This window comes from Malus domestica, chromosome 09 (genome assembly GCF_042453785.1).
Source record: "Malus domestica chromosome 09, GDT2T_hap1".
NCBI classification, from domain to species: Eukaryota; Viridiplantae; Streptophyta; class Magnoliopsida; order Rosales; family Rosaceae; genus Malus; species Malus domestica.
Window position 1 is genome coordinate 26,065,095 of NC_091669.1, and position 20,235 is coordinate 26,085,329.

A 20,235-nucleotide genomic window follows, 5' to 3' on the forward strand; every position below is an offset into this window, starting at 1 on the left:
GTGTTGGCATCATTGTGGACAAGACCTTGACACAAGATGTTGTAGATGTCAAGAGGGTAGGAGATAGAATCATGGCAATCAAGATTGTAATAGGACAATAACTCATCAATGTGATTAGTGCGTACGCACCTCAAGTAGGGTTGGATACGAGTTCGAAGGAGAAATTTTGGGAAGACCTTGGAGACTTGGTGCAAGGAATTGCTCAGACGGAGAAGTTATTTATAGGAGGAGATTTAAATGGACACGTGGGCAGGGAGACAGGCAACTATGGAGGTTTTCATGGTGGCCATGGTTTTGGGGAGAGAAATGAGGATGGGGAAGCTATCTTGGATTTTGCAATGACATATGATCTCTTCTTAGCCAACACCTTCTTTAAGAAGAGAGAAGAACATGTGATCACCTACAAGAGTGGGTCGTAAAAAACACAAATAGATTTTCTTCTAATGAGGAAAGGGGATCGTATAACTTGTAAGGATTGCAAAGTTATACCGGGGGAGAGCTTGGCTAATCAACATCGCTTGTTGGTGATGGATGTACATATCAACAGAGTGAGAAAAAAGAACAAGACTTGGAAGTGCCCAAGGACTAGATGGTGGAATCTAAAAGGAGAAAAACAAGTCATTTTCAAAGAGCAAGTAATCACCCAGTGTGTGTGGGATAGAGAGGGGGAAGCTAGCCAAAGGTGGGATTCCATGGCTAGCTGTATCCGAAAAGTAGCAAAAGAGGTATTAGGAGAGTCCAAGGGCTTTGCTCCACACCAAAAGGAATCTTGGTGGTGGAATGAGGAGGTACAAACAAAGGTGAAGGCTAAGAAGGAATGTTGTAAAGCCTTATACAAGGATAGGACTGATGAAAATGGTGAAAGGTATAGAAGAGCGAAGCAAGAGGCGAAGAAAGCTGTGAGAGAAGCTAAGTTAGCGGCTTATGACGATATGTATAAGCGACTAGATACCAAAGAAGGAGAGTTGGATATCTATAAACTAGCTAGAGCAAGGGAAAAGAAGACAAAGGACCTAAACCAAGTGAGGTGCATCAAGGATGAGGATGGAAAGGTTCTTGCTACAGAGAACGCGGTCAAAGATAGATGGAGAGGTTATTTTCATAATCTTTTCAATGAAGGACATGAAAAGAGTACTCCTTTAGGGGAGTTGAGTAACTCAGAAGAGTGTAGAAACTACTCATTTTATCGTCGAATCAGGAAGGAAGAAGTGGTTGTAGCTTTGAAGAAGATGAAGCATAGAAAAGTAGTGGGCCCAGACGATATACCGATTGAAGTGTGGAAAGCCTTGGGAGAGACAGGTATAGCATGGCTCACTGACCTTTTCAATAGGATTTTGAAAACGAAGAAGATGCCAAACGAGTGGCGAAAGAGCACCTTGGTGCCTATTTACAAGAATAAGGGCGACGTACAAAATTGCATGAACTATAGGGGTATTAAGCTAATGAGTCATACAATGAAGCTCTGGGAGAGAGTCATTGAGCATAGATTGAGGCAAGAGACACGGGTTTCGGATAACCAATTCGGGTTCATGCCAGGGCGCTCAACCATGGAGGCAATCTATCTCTTACGAAGATTGATGGAAAGATATAGAGATGGGAAAAAGGATTTACACATGGTCTTTATAGATTTGGAAAAAGCGTATGATAGGGTCCCAAGAGACATTCTTTGGAGGATTTTAGAGAAGAAAAGAGTACGAGTAGCATATATCCAAGCTATAAAGGATATGTATGAAGGAGCAAAGACTGCCGTAAGAACTCATGAAGGACAAACCGAAAGCTTCCCCATAACTGTAGGATTACATCAAGGCTCATCCTTAAGTCCTTACCTTTTTGCGTTGGTAATGGATGAGTTAACAGGACATATTCAAGATGATATTCCTTGGTGTATGCTTTTCGCAGACGATATAGTGTTGATAGATGAAACTCAGGAAGGGGTAAATGCGAAGCTTAACCTTTGGAGAGAAGTGTTGGAATCTAAAGGTCTTCGCCTAAGCCGATCAAAGACAGAATATATGGAGTGCAAGTTCAGTGCAAATGGAGGCCAAAATGAGTTAGGGGTGAGGATCGGAGATCAGGAAATACCAAAGAGCCACCGTTTTCGCTACCTAGGATCTATCTTGCAAAAGAACGGAGAATTAGATGGAGATCTCAACCATAGAATACAAGCTGGATGGATGAAGTGGAAGAGTGCATCTGGCGTGTTGTGTGATCGTCGTATGCCACTGAAGCTTAAGGGAAAATTTTATAGGACGACAATAAGGCCGACGATGCTGTATGGCATAGAATGTTGGGCGGTGAAGCATCAACACGTACACAAAATGGGTGTAACGGAGATGAGGATGCTTCGTTGGATGTGTGGGTACACGAGAAATGATAAGATTAGGCATGAGGATATCCGAGGTAAAGTAGGAGTAGCCGAAATTGAAGGAAAACTGAGAGAAAATCGGTTACGGTGGTTTGGACATGTGCAAAGAAGGCCTACTGATGCTCCGGTTAGAAGATGCGACAACGGGACAAAGGTGCAGGGCCGAAGGGGTAGAGGAAGACCTAGGCAAACTTTGGAAGAGACTCTAAGAAAAGACTTAGAGTACTTGGATCTAACGGAGGACATGACACAGGATCGAGCACAATGGCGTTCTAAGATTCATATAGCCGACCCGACTCAGTGACTTGGATTTTTTAAGTCTCTAATCGAGAAGTTTTCCCCACTCGGTAAATTAAGGGAACACTACCTCAACCTACCTGCTCCACTCACAAAGCTTCAACATACAAGCTTCAACAAAAGAAAAATTCAAAAAACTTAGTGAAGAAGGCTTTGGTGTATTTAACACAATACGTTGAAATGAAACAAAGATTATTTATTGATATCTCTAAGAAGATACAAATATGTACATATACACGAGTCAAAATAAACAAACAAGAGGGAGCCTTCACAAAGGTTGCTTAGGAAAAGTCTCAGCAGTCGGCAGAGCCCCAGAAAGAGAAGGCACCGGAGGGGGATCATTCGGAGCCTCAGTACTGGACAGCACCCTAGAAGGAGGAGGCATCGGAGGTTGATCATTTGGAGCTTCATTACGCGGTACAGCCCCAGAAGACGAAGGCAATAAATGCCTTTGGAACAAACCCATAAACCTCTGATGATCATGTAAAATCTGACCATCAGATTCCTTCATCTGGTCAAGCTTCCTCTTCATGTTTGTAGCATAGTCATGTGCGAGCCGGTGCAACTGTTTATTCTCATGCTTGAGCCCTCTAATCTCCTGTTTGAGACTCATCACTTCAGCCGCCAATGATTCAACTTGGCGGGTTCGAGCAAATAGGCGTTGGGCCATATTAGACACAGAACCTGCACACTGAACACTGAGAGCCAGAGAATCCTTAACAGCCAACTCATCAGACTATTTGGAAAGTAGTCTGTTATCTTTGGGAGTGAGAAGGTTCCTGGCTACCACCGCAGCGGTCATATCATTCTTCATCACGGAATCCCTAACGGTAAGAGGACTAGTAGGGGATAAGAAGGATGGGCGCCATATGTTGTCTGGAGAAGGCGTGGCTGCCTCTTCAACAAGGTTCAAGTCAAAATGACGGTCGGAGGGGCCAGACATTTTCAAAGGTGTTGAAGAGAAAAGAGGTCGGACAAATCAAGATCTTAGAAATGCAAGAAGGGAGCTTCTACTGGTGGAGATTCAAGTGTGCTTTGGAACTTAATACCAGCCTCTATAAAAATCTACACTTGATGGAGCTTCAGAAATCGAAGAGGTGCCTGCTCAGAAATCGAAAAGGTGTTTGCTTTCTCAAAAGCTGGGCTGCTCAGAGACCACGAGGGCCGATCTCAAGAATCGAAGAGGCGTTTGCTTTCTCAAAAGCTGGGCTGCTCAAAGACCACGAAGGTCGATCGCAGAAATCGAAGAGGCGCTTGCTTTCTCAAAAGCTAGGCTGCTCAGAGACCACGAGGGCCGATCTCATAAATCGAAAAGGCACCTGCTTTTTCAGCCTTGTCAGCACCTGTCACATGCACACTTAACTTTGCAGAAATTACGGGCATTCTGTCGAAGATTTCTGGTGAAGTAGAAAGCACGTGAATGTTACTGTTCAATCATCCACTTTCCACACGCAACATCAGCTCACGGGTACCACAGATAACTTTGCAAAAAATCTCTGACAAAGTTTAGACATGTGAAGCTTGCAGCTCCCATTACATCGCTATGACCAAGAAGGGTAAAAGAATAGCAAAGAAACAGCACTAACAAAGTTTAGACACATAAATTTTGAAGGTCTAGCTACCATATTATTACCCACAAGGGTAAAGAAACAGGACCACTGCTGGATAATTGGAAAGTCCCTGTGTGTCAACCTCTGTGCTCCGTGGCAAGGTAGACTAGCAAACAGGCCTAACCTTTACTCACATTCGAGAAAACACTCCCAACAAAATTGCTTGCTTCAAGATCGAAGAGGCACCGTCCTCCGAATCTCGAGAGCCAGACTCCCAACATGATTACTTTCTCAAAAAACGACGAGACACCGCTCTCCGAATCTCAAGAGCCAGACTCCTAGCAGGATTGCTTTCTCAAAAATCGAAGAGGCACCGTTCTCCGAATCTCGAGAGACAGATCCCCGACAGGATTGCTTGTTCGAAAACCGAAGAGGCACCGCTTTCTCAACTTCGAGAGCCCCTTAGATAAAGCTTATCTGTAATCCTCACACCGCTTTCTCAACTTCGAGAGCCAGATCTCCTTGGATAAAGCTTGTCTGTAATCTTCACACGTAACATCAGCTTTCCAGATACCACAGACCACTTTTTCAAAGTGTTCTGACAGAGTTAAAACACGTGAAGCTGGCAGCTCCCACTACCGTGCTATGACCAAGCAGGGTAAAAGAATAGTATTACTCCTTGTTAGGGAGACTCCTATATATGTCGACCTCCATCCTCAACGGACAGGCAGACCTGCAAAAATGCTCAACCCTTCCTCATATCTGAGAGGGCACTCCCAACGAAGCCTCTCGAAATACTCAGCTTTCTTTCCCCCCGAGAATACCTCTGCAAACAAGCTACACCAGAGCAAGAATATCTCATATCATCAGGGTTAAAAGAAAGAGTATCCCATATCATGCTTTTTCCCTGTCTTTTCCTTTGGCCTTGTTCTTACCTGCAAGACAATGAGAAAGAGAGCAATCAGTCAGCACTTGGAATCAAGCTCCCAGTCCGGAACTGACTGCCTGGAACCCCATTGCTCTCGAGTACTCATCTTCAACATCTTATGCTTTCCGAGAAGGTACCACATCTGCCTGAGGAACAAATAGGGCAAGTGAGAAGGATACAAGGAAGCATGTGGAGACAAGCGCAACAGAACACGTGCCGATACATCCACTACTTTGTCAACAGCAAAAGTATCCCATATCAGCAGGGTCGAACGTACTCTAGATTTGATGGACTTGTTTTGACCCTCAAATTCTTCAATCGGCCTTATACTCTGGCGGAAACAAGAAAACACTCCAGCCCAGTTCAAGAATAAGCCTGTGGAAAGTTACTTCTTCAAAAGCAAAAGTATCTCATATCACATTTTCTCCTTTTCTTCTCTTTATCCTTCATGCTACCTGCAAGATAAGGAGAAGGATAACAATCAGCCGGAACTCGAAATCAAACTTCTGATCTGGGAATGATTGCTTGGAGCTCTAATTGCTTACCTTGTCTGTCACCTCTTTCAGCAGATCCCCTAGCTCGGCGACTTGGGGGACTCCTACTACATGGTTTGTATCGCGCTTGACCAAGCCTGAAACTACAAGTAAGCGTCAAGTGAAATTGATACATTACCTTGTGCATCTCCACCAGTTAAAGATACCACCCCTGGAGGGAGGAAGAGTACTTCCAAAGAAGATGCCACATCTACCTATGAGACAGATAAGGCAAGTGAAGACGATACCACACTTCGGTACTTAAAAGTTTCGTGATTACGAGATCATTCTTCCACAATATTTCCTAATGTCATTTGTACTAAATCATTCACTTGTACTCACTAAAGGAGAGCTTGAACCTATATACTGTGTAAACCCTTCACAATTAATGAAAACTCCTTTACTCCGTGAACGTAGCCAATCTGGGTGAACCACGTACATCTTGTGTTTGCTTCCTGTCTCTATCCATTTACATACTTATCCACACTAATGACCGGAGCAATCTAGCGAAGATCACAAACTTAATATTGAAGATGATATTCTTTGGTGTATGCTTTTCGCAAACGATATAGTGTTGATAGATGAAACGCAGGAAGGGGTAAACGCGAAGCTTAACCTTTGGAGAGAAGTGTTGGAATCTAAGGGTCTTCGCCTAAGCCGATCAAAGACAGAATATATGGAGTGCAAGTTCAGTGCAAACGGAGGCCAAAATGAGTTAGGGGTGAGGATCGGAGATCAAGAAATACCAAAGAGCGACCGTTTTCGCTACCTAGGATCTATCTTGCAAAAGAACGGAGAATTTGATGGAGATCTCACCCATAGAATACAAGCTGGATGGATGAAGTGGAAGAGTGCATCCGGCGTGTTGTGTGACCGTCGTAGGCCACTGAAGCTCAAGGGAAAATTTTATAGGACGGCAATAAGGCCGGCAATGCTGTATGGCATAGAATGTTGGGCGGTGAAGCATCAACACGTAGGTGTAGTGGAGATGAGGATGCTTCGTTGGATGTGTGGGCACACGAGAAAGGATAAGATTAGAAATGAGGATATCCGAGGTAAAGTAGGAGTAGCCAAAATTGAAGGAAAGAGGAGAAAAAATCGGTTACGGTGGTTTGGACATGTGCAAAGAAGGCCTACTGACGCTCCGGTTCGAAGATGTGACCACGGGACAGAGGTTCAGGGCCGAAGGGGTAGAGGAAGACCTAGGAAAACTATGGAAGAGACCCTAAGAAAAGACTTAGAGTACTTGGATCTAACGGAGGACATGACACAAAACCGAGCGCAATGGCATTCTAGGATTCATATAGCCGACCCCACTTAGTGGGAAAAGGCTTTGTTGTTGTTGTTGTTGTTGTTGTTGTGTCTTCTTTCCTCAATTAACTCCAAGATCCATGCCTTAATATCTAAAGCTTTACTTGTCGGTCTTTGTAGTGAGGTTCTTCACCATGGTTTCTCAGTCCTACCATGTTTTGGGTAGATCTACTCAGGTTCAATAAAACCTAAAGTCACTTTGGGGAGGTTATTACTTAATAGAGGTGTAGTTAAAAAATATTTTTTATTGACTTATTTGTTCTTAATGAATGTTGTGTTTAGTAAATAGGATTCTTGAGGATGACTATGGATACCAAAGTTTCGAAGCTGTAAACATGATTGAGAAGTTAGAAACATTTTAGCTTCAACAAGAAGGTTCCATGTTGACGAAATATTACGTACCTGCAAGCTCAAAGACGTGATATCAACTAAAAAAACTAAAAAAACATTGTCCCAAACAACTTTAGAGAAATATTTTAGTTCTATCTTAAACTTCATTTGTGATATTGCATATATTTGTACTCATTGACAGTTATTATTATGTGGACGTGTGTTTTCTTAAGTTGGGACCGAGAAAAGTTATAACTTATTACAATGTGGAGTTTATTCCTATACGTAACTAGTCCCAAGCTGGGACTAGAATTTTTGTATGAGTTTAAGGAGGTTATTCCTTTATAGAATATTACTTTAGGGAGGTTATATTGTAGTATATTTTCGTTATGTGACCTTCCAGCAGTTTTCGTATCCCGTGGGAGATTTGTGATATTTCGATATCTGCCTAAGCTAGACAGCTGCTTGCAGCATTGTGGCACTACTTGCTGCTGGTTATGAGTTGAGACTAACAGGATAAAGTATACATATGCGATATGGCTAAGAATTATGCTGGTTTTTTTATGATGAGATTTCTGGAGCAAAAGAACCATCTTTATTAGTTAGAATTTAGTAGCAAAAAATGTATTGTGCTCGTACCAAGACAGATTTTGCTATTTCTTTGATTGAAATATAATTTCTTTAAATTAAGCGGAAAGTTTGCATTTACTCTCATGTTACATTCTGTCTGGTTTTGTCATTATATTCATCCACTCGATCACGTAACACATTACACGACTTTTGCTCTAGCTTCTTTCTGACTAGCTTTTGCCATCTTTTCTTTTCTTAGACACTAATTTCATGTTGCAAATGTGCTTCTGCTACATGAAAAAACATTTATTCAATTTTGTTGTAGCTCCATAAAATTTGAACATTCAGTTTGAGATAAGATACGATCTTGGAAAGTGGAAATGAGCTGTTGCAGGTCGCAGTCATATTCAAGACTATTGGTGGTGTGTAGATGGATTATGCTCCTGGATCATGCTGCTTGCTGATGTTGTGGCCAGAATTCCATTTTCACAGAACGTCTGCATCCACTCTTTCCAGTCATCTCAACAAGTATCAATGTAACGTCTGCATCATTTCCCTTCTCTTTTTAGTCTTAACCATATATTCTTCTTTTCTGCATAATTGATATCGGAACTGAAGTTCGTAGAGTAATGTTTGTTTTTAGATTTATAGTATGGACTAAATTGCAATCAAGTTGAAATTATGGATGTCTTCGTACGTTAATATCTCGAACTTGTGGTCCTGGCTTTATGAAAGATGCTGTATGGTAGTAAGTACTCTTAGTGAACTTCACAACCCACTACAATATGCTTCAGCATTGCTAGACAGACATACCAATGGTGTGCATTGGTCAAACTCTGGATAAGATGAAAGTCCTATCCTCTTTAGTTTTGAGCAACATGCATCAGTTCAAAATCTGATGTCATTTTATTTTTGGGTATCTTTTCTGGTCTACATCATACTTTCTCACCTCTAACTCCTGAATTAGCTTGGACTATAATTCGTTCCATCTTCCGAATGGTAGTCCTATGTTCTTAACCAGAATGACGATGCTACTGATTACGACACTTCAAGGCACGAGCACCGTAGGAAATGAGAATTGTAGTGCCGTGGTCCACTAGAGTGTCGTACTAGTCTCTTAAATTTCGATGTCCCTTGCTAGTTTCGTCTGTCGATTTGTTGATCTTAATTTCAAACATCATTTTGAAGTTTGATTTTCAGAGACTGGTTATTCAACTTTTAGTTGTTTGAAGTGATTTTTGTGTAGAAACTGTCATTTAGAAGATTGTAAACATTGTTGAGAAAAACAATCGATTCAAAAACTAAATTGTAGAGACAAATGGTTCATATGATTCTTTTTAAGTTTACCATGTAGACTTTGAAATCATAGGTAATTACAGGCCTAGGCTTAGCCAAGCTGGTTAGAGGAGTGTGCTTATCCTTTTGCACTTGAATTCGAATTCCCCATCCCATAGTTCAGACTAATTTAGTGTAGAATATCGGTTTTTTAGAATAATTGAAATCAGACGTAATTATATTTTCAAATTTGCACCCACTTTTGCTTGCCCTTGTGGTGGTGGTTCTACAACAGAGTATTTACTTTTCATGGTTCTGTACAGCCTGCATAGCAGCAGTTTAATCCTAATGGAGAAAGACTTAATTTACAAATTTTATGGATGAAGATACTCTCCGGATCCTCTTTACGAGGATCATGATACATCGTGCAACAATTTTTCGTTAGATACTATTTGTGTTTAATTTTAAATAAAAAAATTTAAAATAATTTCTAGCGATACGATGTACAATGAACGAATAAGATGTGAGGATCTCTAAAATTCTCACAAAAAGAATTCGGATGGGATGCAAATCCAAATTTGATTTGTTGTAGAATTATTTTGTACATAAATTGTAGTGAGAGCACAATTTTCAATAATTTCAAGAAAGCGATAGAAAGAGAAATATGCGCATATATGATTCTTAAACTTAGATCGATGATGGTTTTGTATTATCCCTCTCTTTTCATTGAATAGGACAAACTTGACTTATACCCCCACTAATCAAGTCTTAAACCAATAATATTCAAATCTTATAACGACAAGTAATCTCTTCCTTAATTATGATAAGATCCTAATGGAGACAGACATTTTTTTGGTTTAATTTTTTCACCTAACCTCAGCAACATGAAAGGTCCACATTCACATGCATTCTCTTTTTCCAACTTTGTTCTTGTTAAGTGTTTCTTAATTTGGAGGCAAAATGAAAGCTTTTCAATATTTTAATGCCAAAATGGTTAAAGAATGAGGCATTTTAACACAACTATATGGACACCCCAACTGATTTACAGCAAATGGCAGAAACCCAAACTTATACTTTCATTTGTATCCCATGATGACCAAAACACCCTTTTTCGTTTTGTACACACTTCTGTTTAATCTTGTTCGTGAATTCAGTTTGAAATATTTAATCTGTTGACAAGAAATAAAAAAGACTGTATGGGAGAAGAAAAAGTAAGTGTTGTGATTGATTCGTTTTGTGCATTCTCCTTCCACCTTCTTCCTTCACCGTTCAGATTATTTATGTTGTAGGATGATCGAATATGTTTATTATGTAGGTAAAATCTGTCGAGAATCAATTATTGCAAAAAGTTCATTCACATTGAATCTGTCTTATTTTACAACTGATTTGGTTGATTTCTTATATAGAGATAATCTTTAATGGATTTACCTAAAAGATTGATGGTTTAGAACATTAAACTGCAATATGTGGTGAGAGCATAATGAGAGAAGAGACCTAGCATAGCCAACTTTACATTTCATTTTCGAAAGCTATGTGACATCTTGTCTTCCTATCAAAACCCTCTTTGTTAATCAGAGATTTCAATGACAGTTAACTGTCACAGTGAACAAATTTCAATTCCTATTACATGTTAATTATAGGATAATCATAGTGTATTATGACTAATATGATATAGTAAACATCAAATAGATCTGGACCCACAAATTAGAAGGGGCCTAATTATGGAAGAGAATTTGTAGCTAAGAAATCAAGGCAATCAACATTTACCGACAATTTTTATTTTTTTATTTTTAACAAACGATAATATCTACATTAATAAGGTAAGGGAGTGGGTTAAGCCTTATAATAGTTTGTCATAATAATGTGGTTCAACTTTGTCTTTGGCGATAATCGAACCTAAAACATCTTACTTACAAATAAAGAGAAATACTATTAGACCGTAATCTTAAATAGCAGATTTTCCGAAAATTTAATATTGAGGAAAAAAAAATTGATGGGGGTAGGAAGGGTAGCTATTAGATGGGGTGATTAATCATTATTGTGTGTCTTTCACATGGCTTGTTGCATTACACCAACCACTTTGATCCCAATAGCAATGGCAATAGAGATTGTCTATTACTTCAACTGCAGGTGGGTCAAAAACCATGTCATTTAAACCATCATGTCAAATTAATAGTAGTAGGAAATGACAATCACAAGATTCCAAAATGTTGCACGTTTTGTGGACCTTATGGACAATAGTTTAAGATAGACATATGACATAACATCAAAAAATCAAATACTAAGTATATTTTTTATAACAAAAGATAGAGCTGGTGTGTTAAATAGTTAGTTGTTAGGAGAGAGAAAACCAACCCATACCATAATGCATAAACATAGTTACTTTCCTGTCATTGCGTTAAAGCGATATCTTCAAGTATTAGATAGATTTGAGAGTTGATAAGTTGATTAGAGTACACTCACGTACTCAAGTTTTGTTGCATTATAGTTTATGTTACATTAGAATATAGCTCTAGTGGTTAGGAGTATTTGTCTAACATACTACTTTTGTGTTCTATTTTTTCTTACTAGATGCCAATAGTAGAGAAGAAAATATATAAAAAGTACTAGTTACAATACATGCATTTACTTAATTCATTATTTAACGATTAAAAAAAAATGAAATGCATGTGCCGCCGCAAAGTTCCAAATGTTCTATAACTATAAACTTTTGGGAGCTTTAATGAAAAGGGTTTGGGTTAACAAATATTTAACCAAAAATCATCCTAAAATGTTATTTAACCAAAATGGCTTAAAGTTTAACAAAAAACCATCCAAAACTAAGTGTTCACCAGCACAGCGCCGCCATAACCCCCGCCAAGAACGACAACGACAACAGCAAGACAGGGGATCAAAAATTGGATCTGGTGAAATCGGGCATTGAATTGCAGTGATTTCAATTACCTTGTGAGTGTTATGTTTGTGTTTGAGAGTCTGCCTATAAATTGTTTGATGAAATGCCTGCATTGTTGTAGACATTAATGTTTGGTACTGTTGTGAAATGTCAAAAACCTTTGCTTAATTCAGTGTTTGTTTGGTATGTGTTTGTTGTAAAAGGATGAAGGCTGCGGGATTGCTTGTTTTCGACCCACATATATTACAAGGTCTTCTGTTTAAATTCACCTTGTTGTACCCTTTTTTTTATTAATTGTCAGCAACCTCAAAACAGCACGAAAGCACCAAAATAACTCCATGTCTTCCTATCAAATCGAATTCCCCCATTTCAAAAACAACCAAATCAAAGTTCAAATCAAAGCTGAAAAAGGAAGCATTCATTGGAACAATGCCGCCGAAACAAGTTCAAAGAAATTTAATGGAAGAAATAGGCGAAAAAGTGTTTGGAAAAAAAAAAAGGAACCAAAACATTAAACTGTTTTTGGAGAACTTAAAACATAACACTGTTTCTCGAGAAAAAAAATTAGATACAATGTTTGTTTTGTCTGTGCACAAACAAACACTGTATCTGGAAAGAAAAGAATCAAAACCCAAAAAAAGTGACTTAAATTCCAGAAACAATGACTTAAATTTCAGAAACAATGATTTAGATTTCAGAAATGGTTTATGTTTTAACCTTTGATTGTTTCTTTTCTTTCATGCATCAGCTGATTATATTTAAGAAACATGATGCTTATTTGCTTTGAATCCACACACAGTGAATTTCACTATTTCTTTTCTAACTTACATTTAAGAAACAGTGTGTCTATTTCATTTGGATTCAGAAACAGTTACTTAGATTCTAGAAACAGTAACTTAGATTCCAGAAAAAGTGATTTAGATTCCAGAAACAGTTTATTTTTATAATCCAGAAATAGTGACCCGTTGTTATTATTGAATAACATGCATATCTCAAATTTATTTTTTGGAGAAACAAACGATGAACTCCATTGACGAAGAAAAATTGAAAAACAGTACCTTGAATACACTATGAATAATAACGACGATTACATTTCAATGAAATAATAAAAAGTATAAGTTAAATAGCATGAGGATCTATATTTTTGTTTCAAAGAAAGGAAGAATGTCTGCAAAACAATGATGAACTCCATTAACGACGAAAATTTGGAACTCAGTCTAAAAAAGTTAGGGGTAAAATCGACAAATCATAATTTATTATAGTTGGGCCATTTTTAGTTGGACTACTTTAATATGGGCCTTATACTAATCATTAAACAAAACTTCTAACATGATTTTATTTATTAAAACTAAAACTTTTCAAGCCATTTTCAATAGTTTTCCTTTGGAGCATTAATTTGCACTCACTCCCTTTTCAATTCATGCATTTAGCACTTCTTTTTAAATAGATGTAAAATTTATGCAAACGCTTGTTTATTTTTATTTTTTTTACAAACGATAGCGTTAGTGGATTAAATAGTGCATAAGCATGATTTTTACTATTGCGATAAAACATTATTTACAAGTATTAAGTAGATTGATTGGAGGAGTACACTTGTGTACTCAAGTTTCGTTATATTATAGTTTATATAATATTAGAATGTAGCTCTAATGATTATGAGTATTTGTCTTACATGCTAGTTTTGTGTTATATTTTTTCTTCCCAGGTGCCAATAGTAGGGAAGAAAATATCAAAAAAGTACTAGCTACAGTTCATGCATTTACTTAATGCATTCATCATTTATCAGTCAGGTATTGACACATCCCGTCCCGAAGGAGGGCGTGCTGGCCGTCACATGAGAGTGACGTAACCATTTACACAGTTCGGAAGCTTTAGAGATACAATTACTAAGATATAACACCCGGGGATGAATCCTACTTTTGTGAATTCTGTCAGAACACCGCTGGATTTCTCATAGCCACCAAAGCTCTGCTAACTTGAACCTGGAGGGGCGCAAAACAAAATTGAGTGGGTCAGTAAAACAAAGTTTCTCGAAAACCTTTCACTTCTTTCACTTAAAACATTTTTAACCCCTCGCTGTAAAACCTGTATACTTTCCCAAAAAAAAATAATAGTATATAAACATATATATACACATATCATCAAAACTTAGCTCATATCCATCAACATAACATCTCAGAAATAATATGCCACGCCATGCCAAATATAATCAGAAATGCATCAATATCAATCAGGTGAAATAATAAATCAACCGGAGACCCTACAATGGTCCTGTACGGCTGATTCTAAAGCTCAACATCCCACTCAGCTGGAGTCACCACAATGACCTATACGGCCCTACCGGAGTCACCAACTGTGACCTGTACGGCACTACACTGCACATCACTCGGAACTACGTATAGTAGTCTGTACGATGAAAGGTGTATAAATACGCTCTAGTGCTTCTCTCATCAATCATCAGAGCGCATAACTAAGGTCACCCACTAGTCGGAATCACATCTAGTGATCTATACGACTAGCATGTCGGAACCCTCACATGGTCTATACGACATCCACCTACTTGGATCCAAGACGAGCGTGTGGTGTGGTGAATAATATAAGCACTATCACCTAGGGTGCAGGTTATGAGCTTTCAATGCCATTCATATAAAATAACTCAGCTGAATAATAATAAAACTCACATGTGCGTCCACCGCGTCAATTCACATATATATGCATCAATTATCAAACTAAATATCTCAACAATTGTATGCATAGCAAATTAATTCATAACTTTCATATAAACGCATTTTCTGGGAAAAACAGTTGTATATAGGTAATACGAAAACAAAACTACCCACTCACCTGGAGTTCGCCCTACAACTCCCTAGCACAATACGTCAAGGCGTCATGACGATCGGCGCCTAAAACAATAACCAAATCCAACCTCAGAATTCATATCGATAGAATATATAACTTATATAAAATACATCACTACGTAGTTCGATCCGAAAGATCTGCAACTCAGATTTTAAATCCATAACTTCCAGAGGTCCACAATATATCTCTAGGACAACATCCTAAAATTTCATTACCATCCAACGGTCGGATCTCCGTCAATTTCCAAAACTAAGTGACTGTTAACATTTTATTTTATGAACTTACAACTCCAATTCCGGAAGATCCGTAACACGGATTCCCAATCCGTAAGTTCCTATAATCCTCAAATATTACGTATTGCAACGTACCAAAGTTTGATGACGATCCAACGGTTGGATCGTAAATTCACATTTTCGCCTAACCATGAATCTTAACCAATTTTAGGTTCAATTACTCAATTTACGTCCAACCATTATCAAAACTGAACCTAGAACCTTAAACACATGCTAAGAATGACATTGGCGGGCCATTGGCCACGTGCCGCCGCACGGGCCACCGCGGTGAATACTATATAAACGTTATTTAAAGCATATAACCAACAATTCTCAATAACTTCTCATACGGTGCTCAATTTGAGTATATGAATATACCACAACGACCTACTCGACGTCACGGACGTCGACATATTTTTAAAATAATTTTTTGATGTGGCACGTGCCCCCACGCACCAAGGACAGGCACGGTACATGCGCGGTTACGCGCAGGCCACGCGCCGCGCGTGTCATCTTCCTCACTGGGCTCGTCGGATTGGTTTTTCCGGTGGCCGGATTCTGGCGAGTTTTGTAATTCTTTGTTCTCCTTCGTTTCTTAACCGTTTTCTTCGAATTTTATATCAATTTGAAGCCCTCAACATGAAGTTTCACGCTATACTACTTTAAAGCTCTAAAAATCACGAAATCTCACCGGAGAATTTCCAAGAAAATCGGCCAACTTCGAACTCGACGATCCCGACGTCCAAAACCCCCAAACGAATGTCCCCGAGCTTCCTTAGAACCTCCTAAAGCTCACTGTGAGCTTGGATTGTCCTAAAAATCAACCAACACAAAGTTCATGAATAATGCCACATTCGGTCATCGAGTTTTGAACGTGAAAACGAAGGATTTCTTACCTGAAAATGGTATCTTTGAGTTCGTATGACACTCACGAACACGATGATGCTAATCTCCACGTCGATCCATGAAGTTTTGAAGGTTTTGTGGGGTGGTCCGTACGTTCGAGGGTGAGAGAGAGAGTGAGAGTCGTGAGGGAAGAGAGAGAGAGCACGGGTGAGGGAAAGAAAGGTCCTGCGCGTGTGTGTTGTGTGGTCCAACCAAAACCGTTCACCATATTATTCCCTAGCCACACAAATCTTAGTACCCGCTAAGGGTACTTTCGTCATTTCACGCTCCCGATATAGAATTTTCGGGACGGGCTGTGACAGGTATGCCAAAAAAAAAAAAAAAAATTCATATACCGTACAGAAGTCCCAAATTTTTGTTTTTATAACAATAGGAATTTTAGGAGCATTAATTTGCAGTTAATCCCTTTTCAAGTCCTGCATTTAGCACTTCCCGTTAAAACTAAAAGAGAAAACTGATAGAGTAAAATTCCTTAACGGATAAACTGAAGTACTGAGAACCCAATTAAAAGAAAAGCAATTTGCTGGCGTTAAATGGGGAATTAAATTCCCAAATTAAGTAGCAAGATTAGTCTTTTGAGTTATTGGTACACATCACCATTCTAGCTCAAATTTCCAGGTTCTCTAGTTGCATTCAGTCTTTATTTTGTGGGAGAAAGTCGTGACGATCTTGAATTAAAGAAAAAAAAAGCAACATATGGCATTGGGATATTCAAAGCCAAGTTCAAAACTTCTCTGAAAATGTCAACTATACCTAAAAGAAATGTGTACAAAAGTTGCAACACATACATGAAACTCAAAGAGCGAGGAAGCCTGAAATTGATCGGTTAAAAGGGATGGCTTTAAATTTAAAAAAGAAATTAAAAAAAAAGAAGAGAAAAAGATAAATTGAGAAAGAGTTTAGAGCTTGAGGGACAAGTCAAGCTTCTGCAACTCATCTTGTTTAGCATTAAAATGGCCAGCAGCACTATTAGTCCACCACAACCCTCCAATTCCTTCCGCCACCGGAGAAAACTTCCGACCATTAGTACTATAGGAAAACCTTCCAACGCCACCACTCGATGGTGAGGAGGAGGAACCTACGCCGCCCTGCACATGAAAAACATTGTTGGGTGAAACAAGCCGCCCGATTGCATGTTGATGATCAATAGGCCGTCTAAACCACCCATAGTTACCATTATTATTCTCACCAAAGGTGTTTGATTGGTAACAAGGCTTGTGAATTGTGGAATGCACTTGAATACCAAGTGACCTATCATTGAAGGAGCCATGCAAAGGGAGAGAAGCCATGCTGGAGAATCTGTGTGAAGAGAGTAAACTTGGAAGCCTCATCAAGGCATCCTCTGCTGCTGCAGTACAATTACTCTTTTGCCCTTTTTTGGCAAGTGTTCTTTCTCTCTTATGAGCATTTTGGTGCCCTCCGAGAGCTTGTGAACTGTAAAATTTTCTCCGGCAATAATTGCAGGAGAAAACCCTTGGCTTGAAATCAGTAGTAGCAGTAGTAGTAGTGGTAGCACCTTTGGGACTGGAAGTCTCTGATGAAGAGTTTCTTGATGTGTTGTTTGAATCAAAACAGTTGATGAGGTTGAGTTCCGGCTTCGACCCATGATCAGATTTCTTGTTTGAGAGGCTTAGATCCAATGCAAGATTACGGATTTGATCTTGAGGGTGTCCTTGGTGATGATCTTGTACAGATGGTTGCTTTTCTGCACTTGGGGTTACCATATTTGGGCCTTCGAGTAGGTTTGGTGGTAGTGGTGCCTCTGAGCGTGGGAAAATGCTTGAGTTTTCAGAGAGGGATGGATCAGATGCATGGGGCTTCATGAGGAAAAGATGTGAGAATTTTCTCCTTCTGGGGTGATGAGATTTGAGGAGTCTAATATGATGGAGAAGAATATGTTTTGATATGATAGTAATAAATGCGGTGTCCTACTCCTATGTATAGAAGGATAGACCACTGTTTTACAGTTAAAAGGTCTCAATATAGCAAGACTTAAGGAATAAGAAAGTAATATTGAGAGAGGGAGGGTCCTATAAAGTATTGTGATTGAAACTAATGAGAAACATCCATGTAGCTCTTTTTTCTTGCATGTACCCTCTCTAATAAATGTTTCTATTAACTTTTTGTTTGTCTAATTTCCACTCTTGTCTCGTTAACATTTCTTGTTTTTAGGGGTTTAACCTTTTCTAGGTATACACTATGCACTCATGGATATAACTTATGGTAGACTAGAGATCCAACAAGTAATCTTTTTTAGTTTCCTGAATTATGCAAGAGTAGATTGGATGATTTATTAGTTATATAAAATTCAATGTAAATTAAAAATGAAAATGACCTGACTCACTGTTCATAAGCACAATTTAGTTCCAATTTTTGCCTACTTAGTTTCTTTTATTTTATTTATGCCACAAACGAAATTGGCACTTGGAATCACACTCACATGTCACTACGGATCCACCTCTTCGTTCCTGCTCCATTTCCATTCCAACATAAAAGCTCTTTCTTTCATTGTTATGTTTACTATACAAATATTTTACTTACCAGTAAAATGCAGTTGATATATGTGTTTGCAAAAATCAGCCATCCTCTGCCTTGGCAAATTTGTACTTGCAAAACAAACAAATACCTTTGACCAAAGACCAAACCCACACGCGCCCACGAGGGAGGGGGGTTTGGCCAATGGATTTCTGATGCCTAAGTCAATTTTTCTGAATATAGAGAGAGCTTAAGGCTTGATTACGTAACTAAAGCTTACTAGAAATTGGTGGAGTATGTGGTATTTATAGAGCTAGGGCCGCCACATGTGTAGGGTTTGCCCTGACATGTATTGACGTCTGATTGGCCAAGGTGAGTCATCTATTGGACAGATGAGAAAGAATTATTCTAAAGACATTATTTTATAAATAATATCTTGGGACTATCTAGTAATATCCTTGATTGGATATGATTGTGATTCCTTTCTTGATGGAGTTGACCTTCATGATTTATTAATTAATCATATTGTTAATACCTTTGACTTTCCTCCTTGTCATGGGCATGAGGACTTGATGAGGTTGTAGTCAGCTGCTTAGGCCTTCAAGGATGTTGAAATGCGCATGGATTAAATGTGGGACTCGCCAATTTAATAAGGGCATTCTCGTCTTTCGCTAGCATAAGTTCATGTGTCGGCTCCAGGAGTTTTTAGATTATTTTTGCTCCACAAGTGCCCCCACACATGCTGTGTTGCCCATAGGAAAGGGCAGGAGGTGTAAAAATCCCAATTTGAGTGGTAATCCAAAAAGTTGTTTCTTGATTTGCCTTAGATTCCGAGATTTGACTTGAAGTTAAAGTCTTCTAGGAAAGGGAAACCAATTGCATGTAGAACTTATTTAACTTTACCTTAAGTAGAGAACTAAATAAATTTAGAGAACAATTATACTCCCAACAAGAAAGAGAGAATACTAGAGGAAATTGTACCCTATCCCGTAGTCTTCTTCTTTGCTTGCCCTGCGAATAGTTGATCGTCATTGTCTTCTCCTCCGTGCCGCACCAAGGGTAAGAAAAAATAAAAAAAATTTCTCTTTTTTTTTTTTTGGTCCTACGGCTGGACTAGAGCTGCGGGGCTGCTGGCGTGGCTTAGTACGAAGCCGAGAAGGTGGATGGTGCGGCTGGAGCTACGGTGTCTAAAGAAGGTTGACTCAACTAGAGCCAAGGTGCTGATGGTGCGAGCTAGGGCTCAGCACGTGGCTGGTGTTGCCCAAATGTTGGAGGGAGAGCGTTGTGTTAAGCCTCGGTGCGCTGAGCTTGCCCGACATACTTTTTTTTTTTAAGAAATAATATTATCTACACTAAGGGGAATAGGTGGATTAATCCTCACAATGGGCTACCAACAAGGTTCTAAAAAATGCTAGGCGCTAGTCGGGGGCAGGCTGGGGCCTAGCTCTCAGGCGGCTAGGCCGGCTGCTAGGTGGACTAGATGAATTTAAGTAAATCTATTGTATTTCGTATAAATAAGCATCTGCTTATACTTGAAATATATATAATTTCATCATAAACTACAAAATAGAATGACATATATATTATGAAGTATTGGACCATAATGATAGCATGGGGAAGAAGAATATAATGTGTGTTTATTTAAGTATGCAAAAAGCCTATTACAATTTA

The 20,235-nt window shown here is 39.0% G+C and overlaps 1 protein-coding gene across 1 annotated transcript; it reads right to left on the reverse strand.

Annotated features, from left to right (window-relative positions):
• Positions 1-16,819: 16,819 nt before the first annotated feature.
• On the reverse strand, positions 16,820-18,019 carry LOC103421856 (zinc finger protein 1-like). The gene has a single exon (XM_008359891.4). It carries the CDS (start codon positions 17,910-17,912, stop codon positions 16,989-16,991), a length of 924 nt encoding a protein of 307 aa, XP_008358113.1. The 5' UTR covers positions 17,913-18,019; the 3' UTR covers positions 16,820-16,988.
• Positions 18,020-20,235: the final 2,216 nt, after the last annotated feature.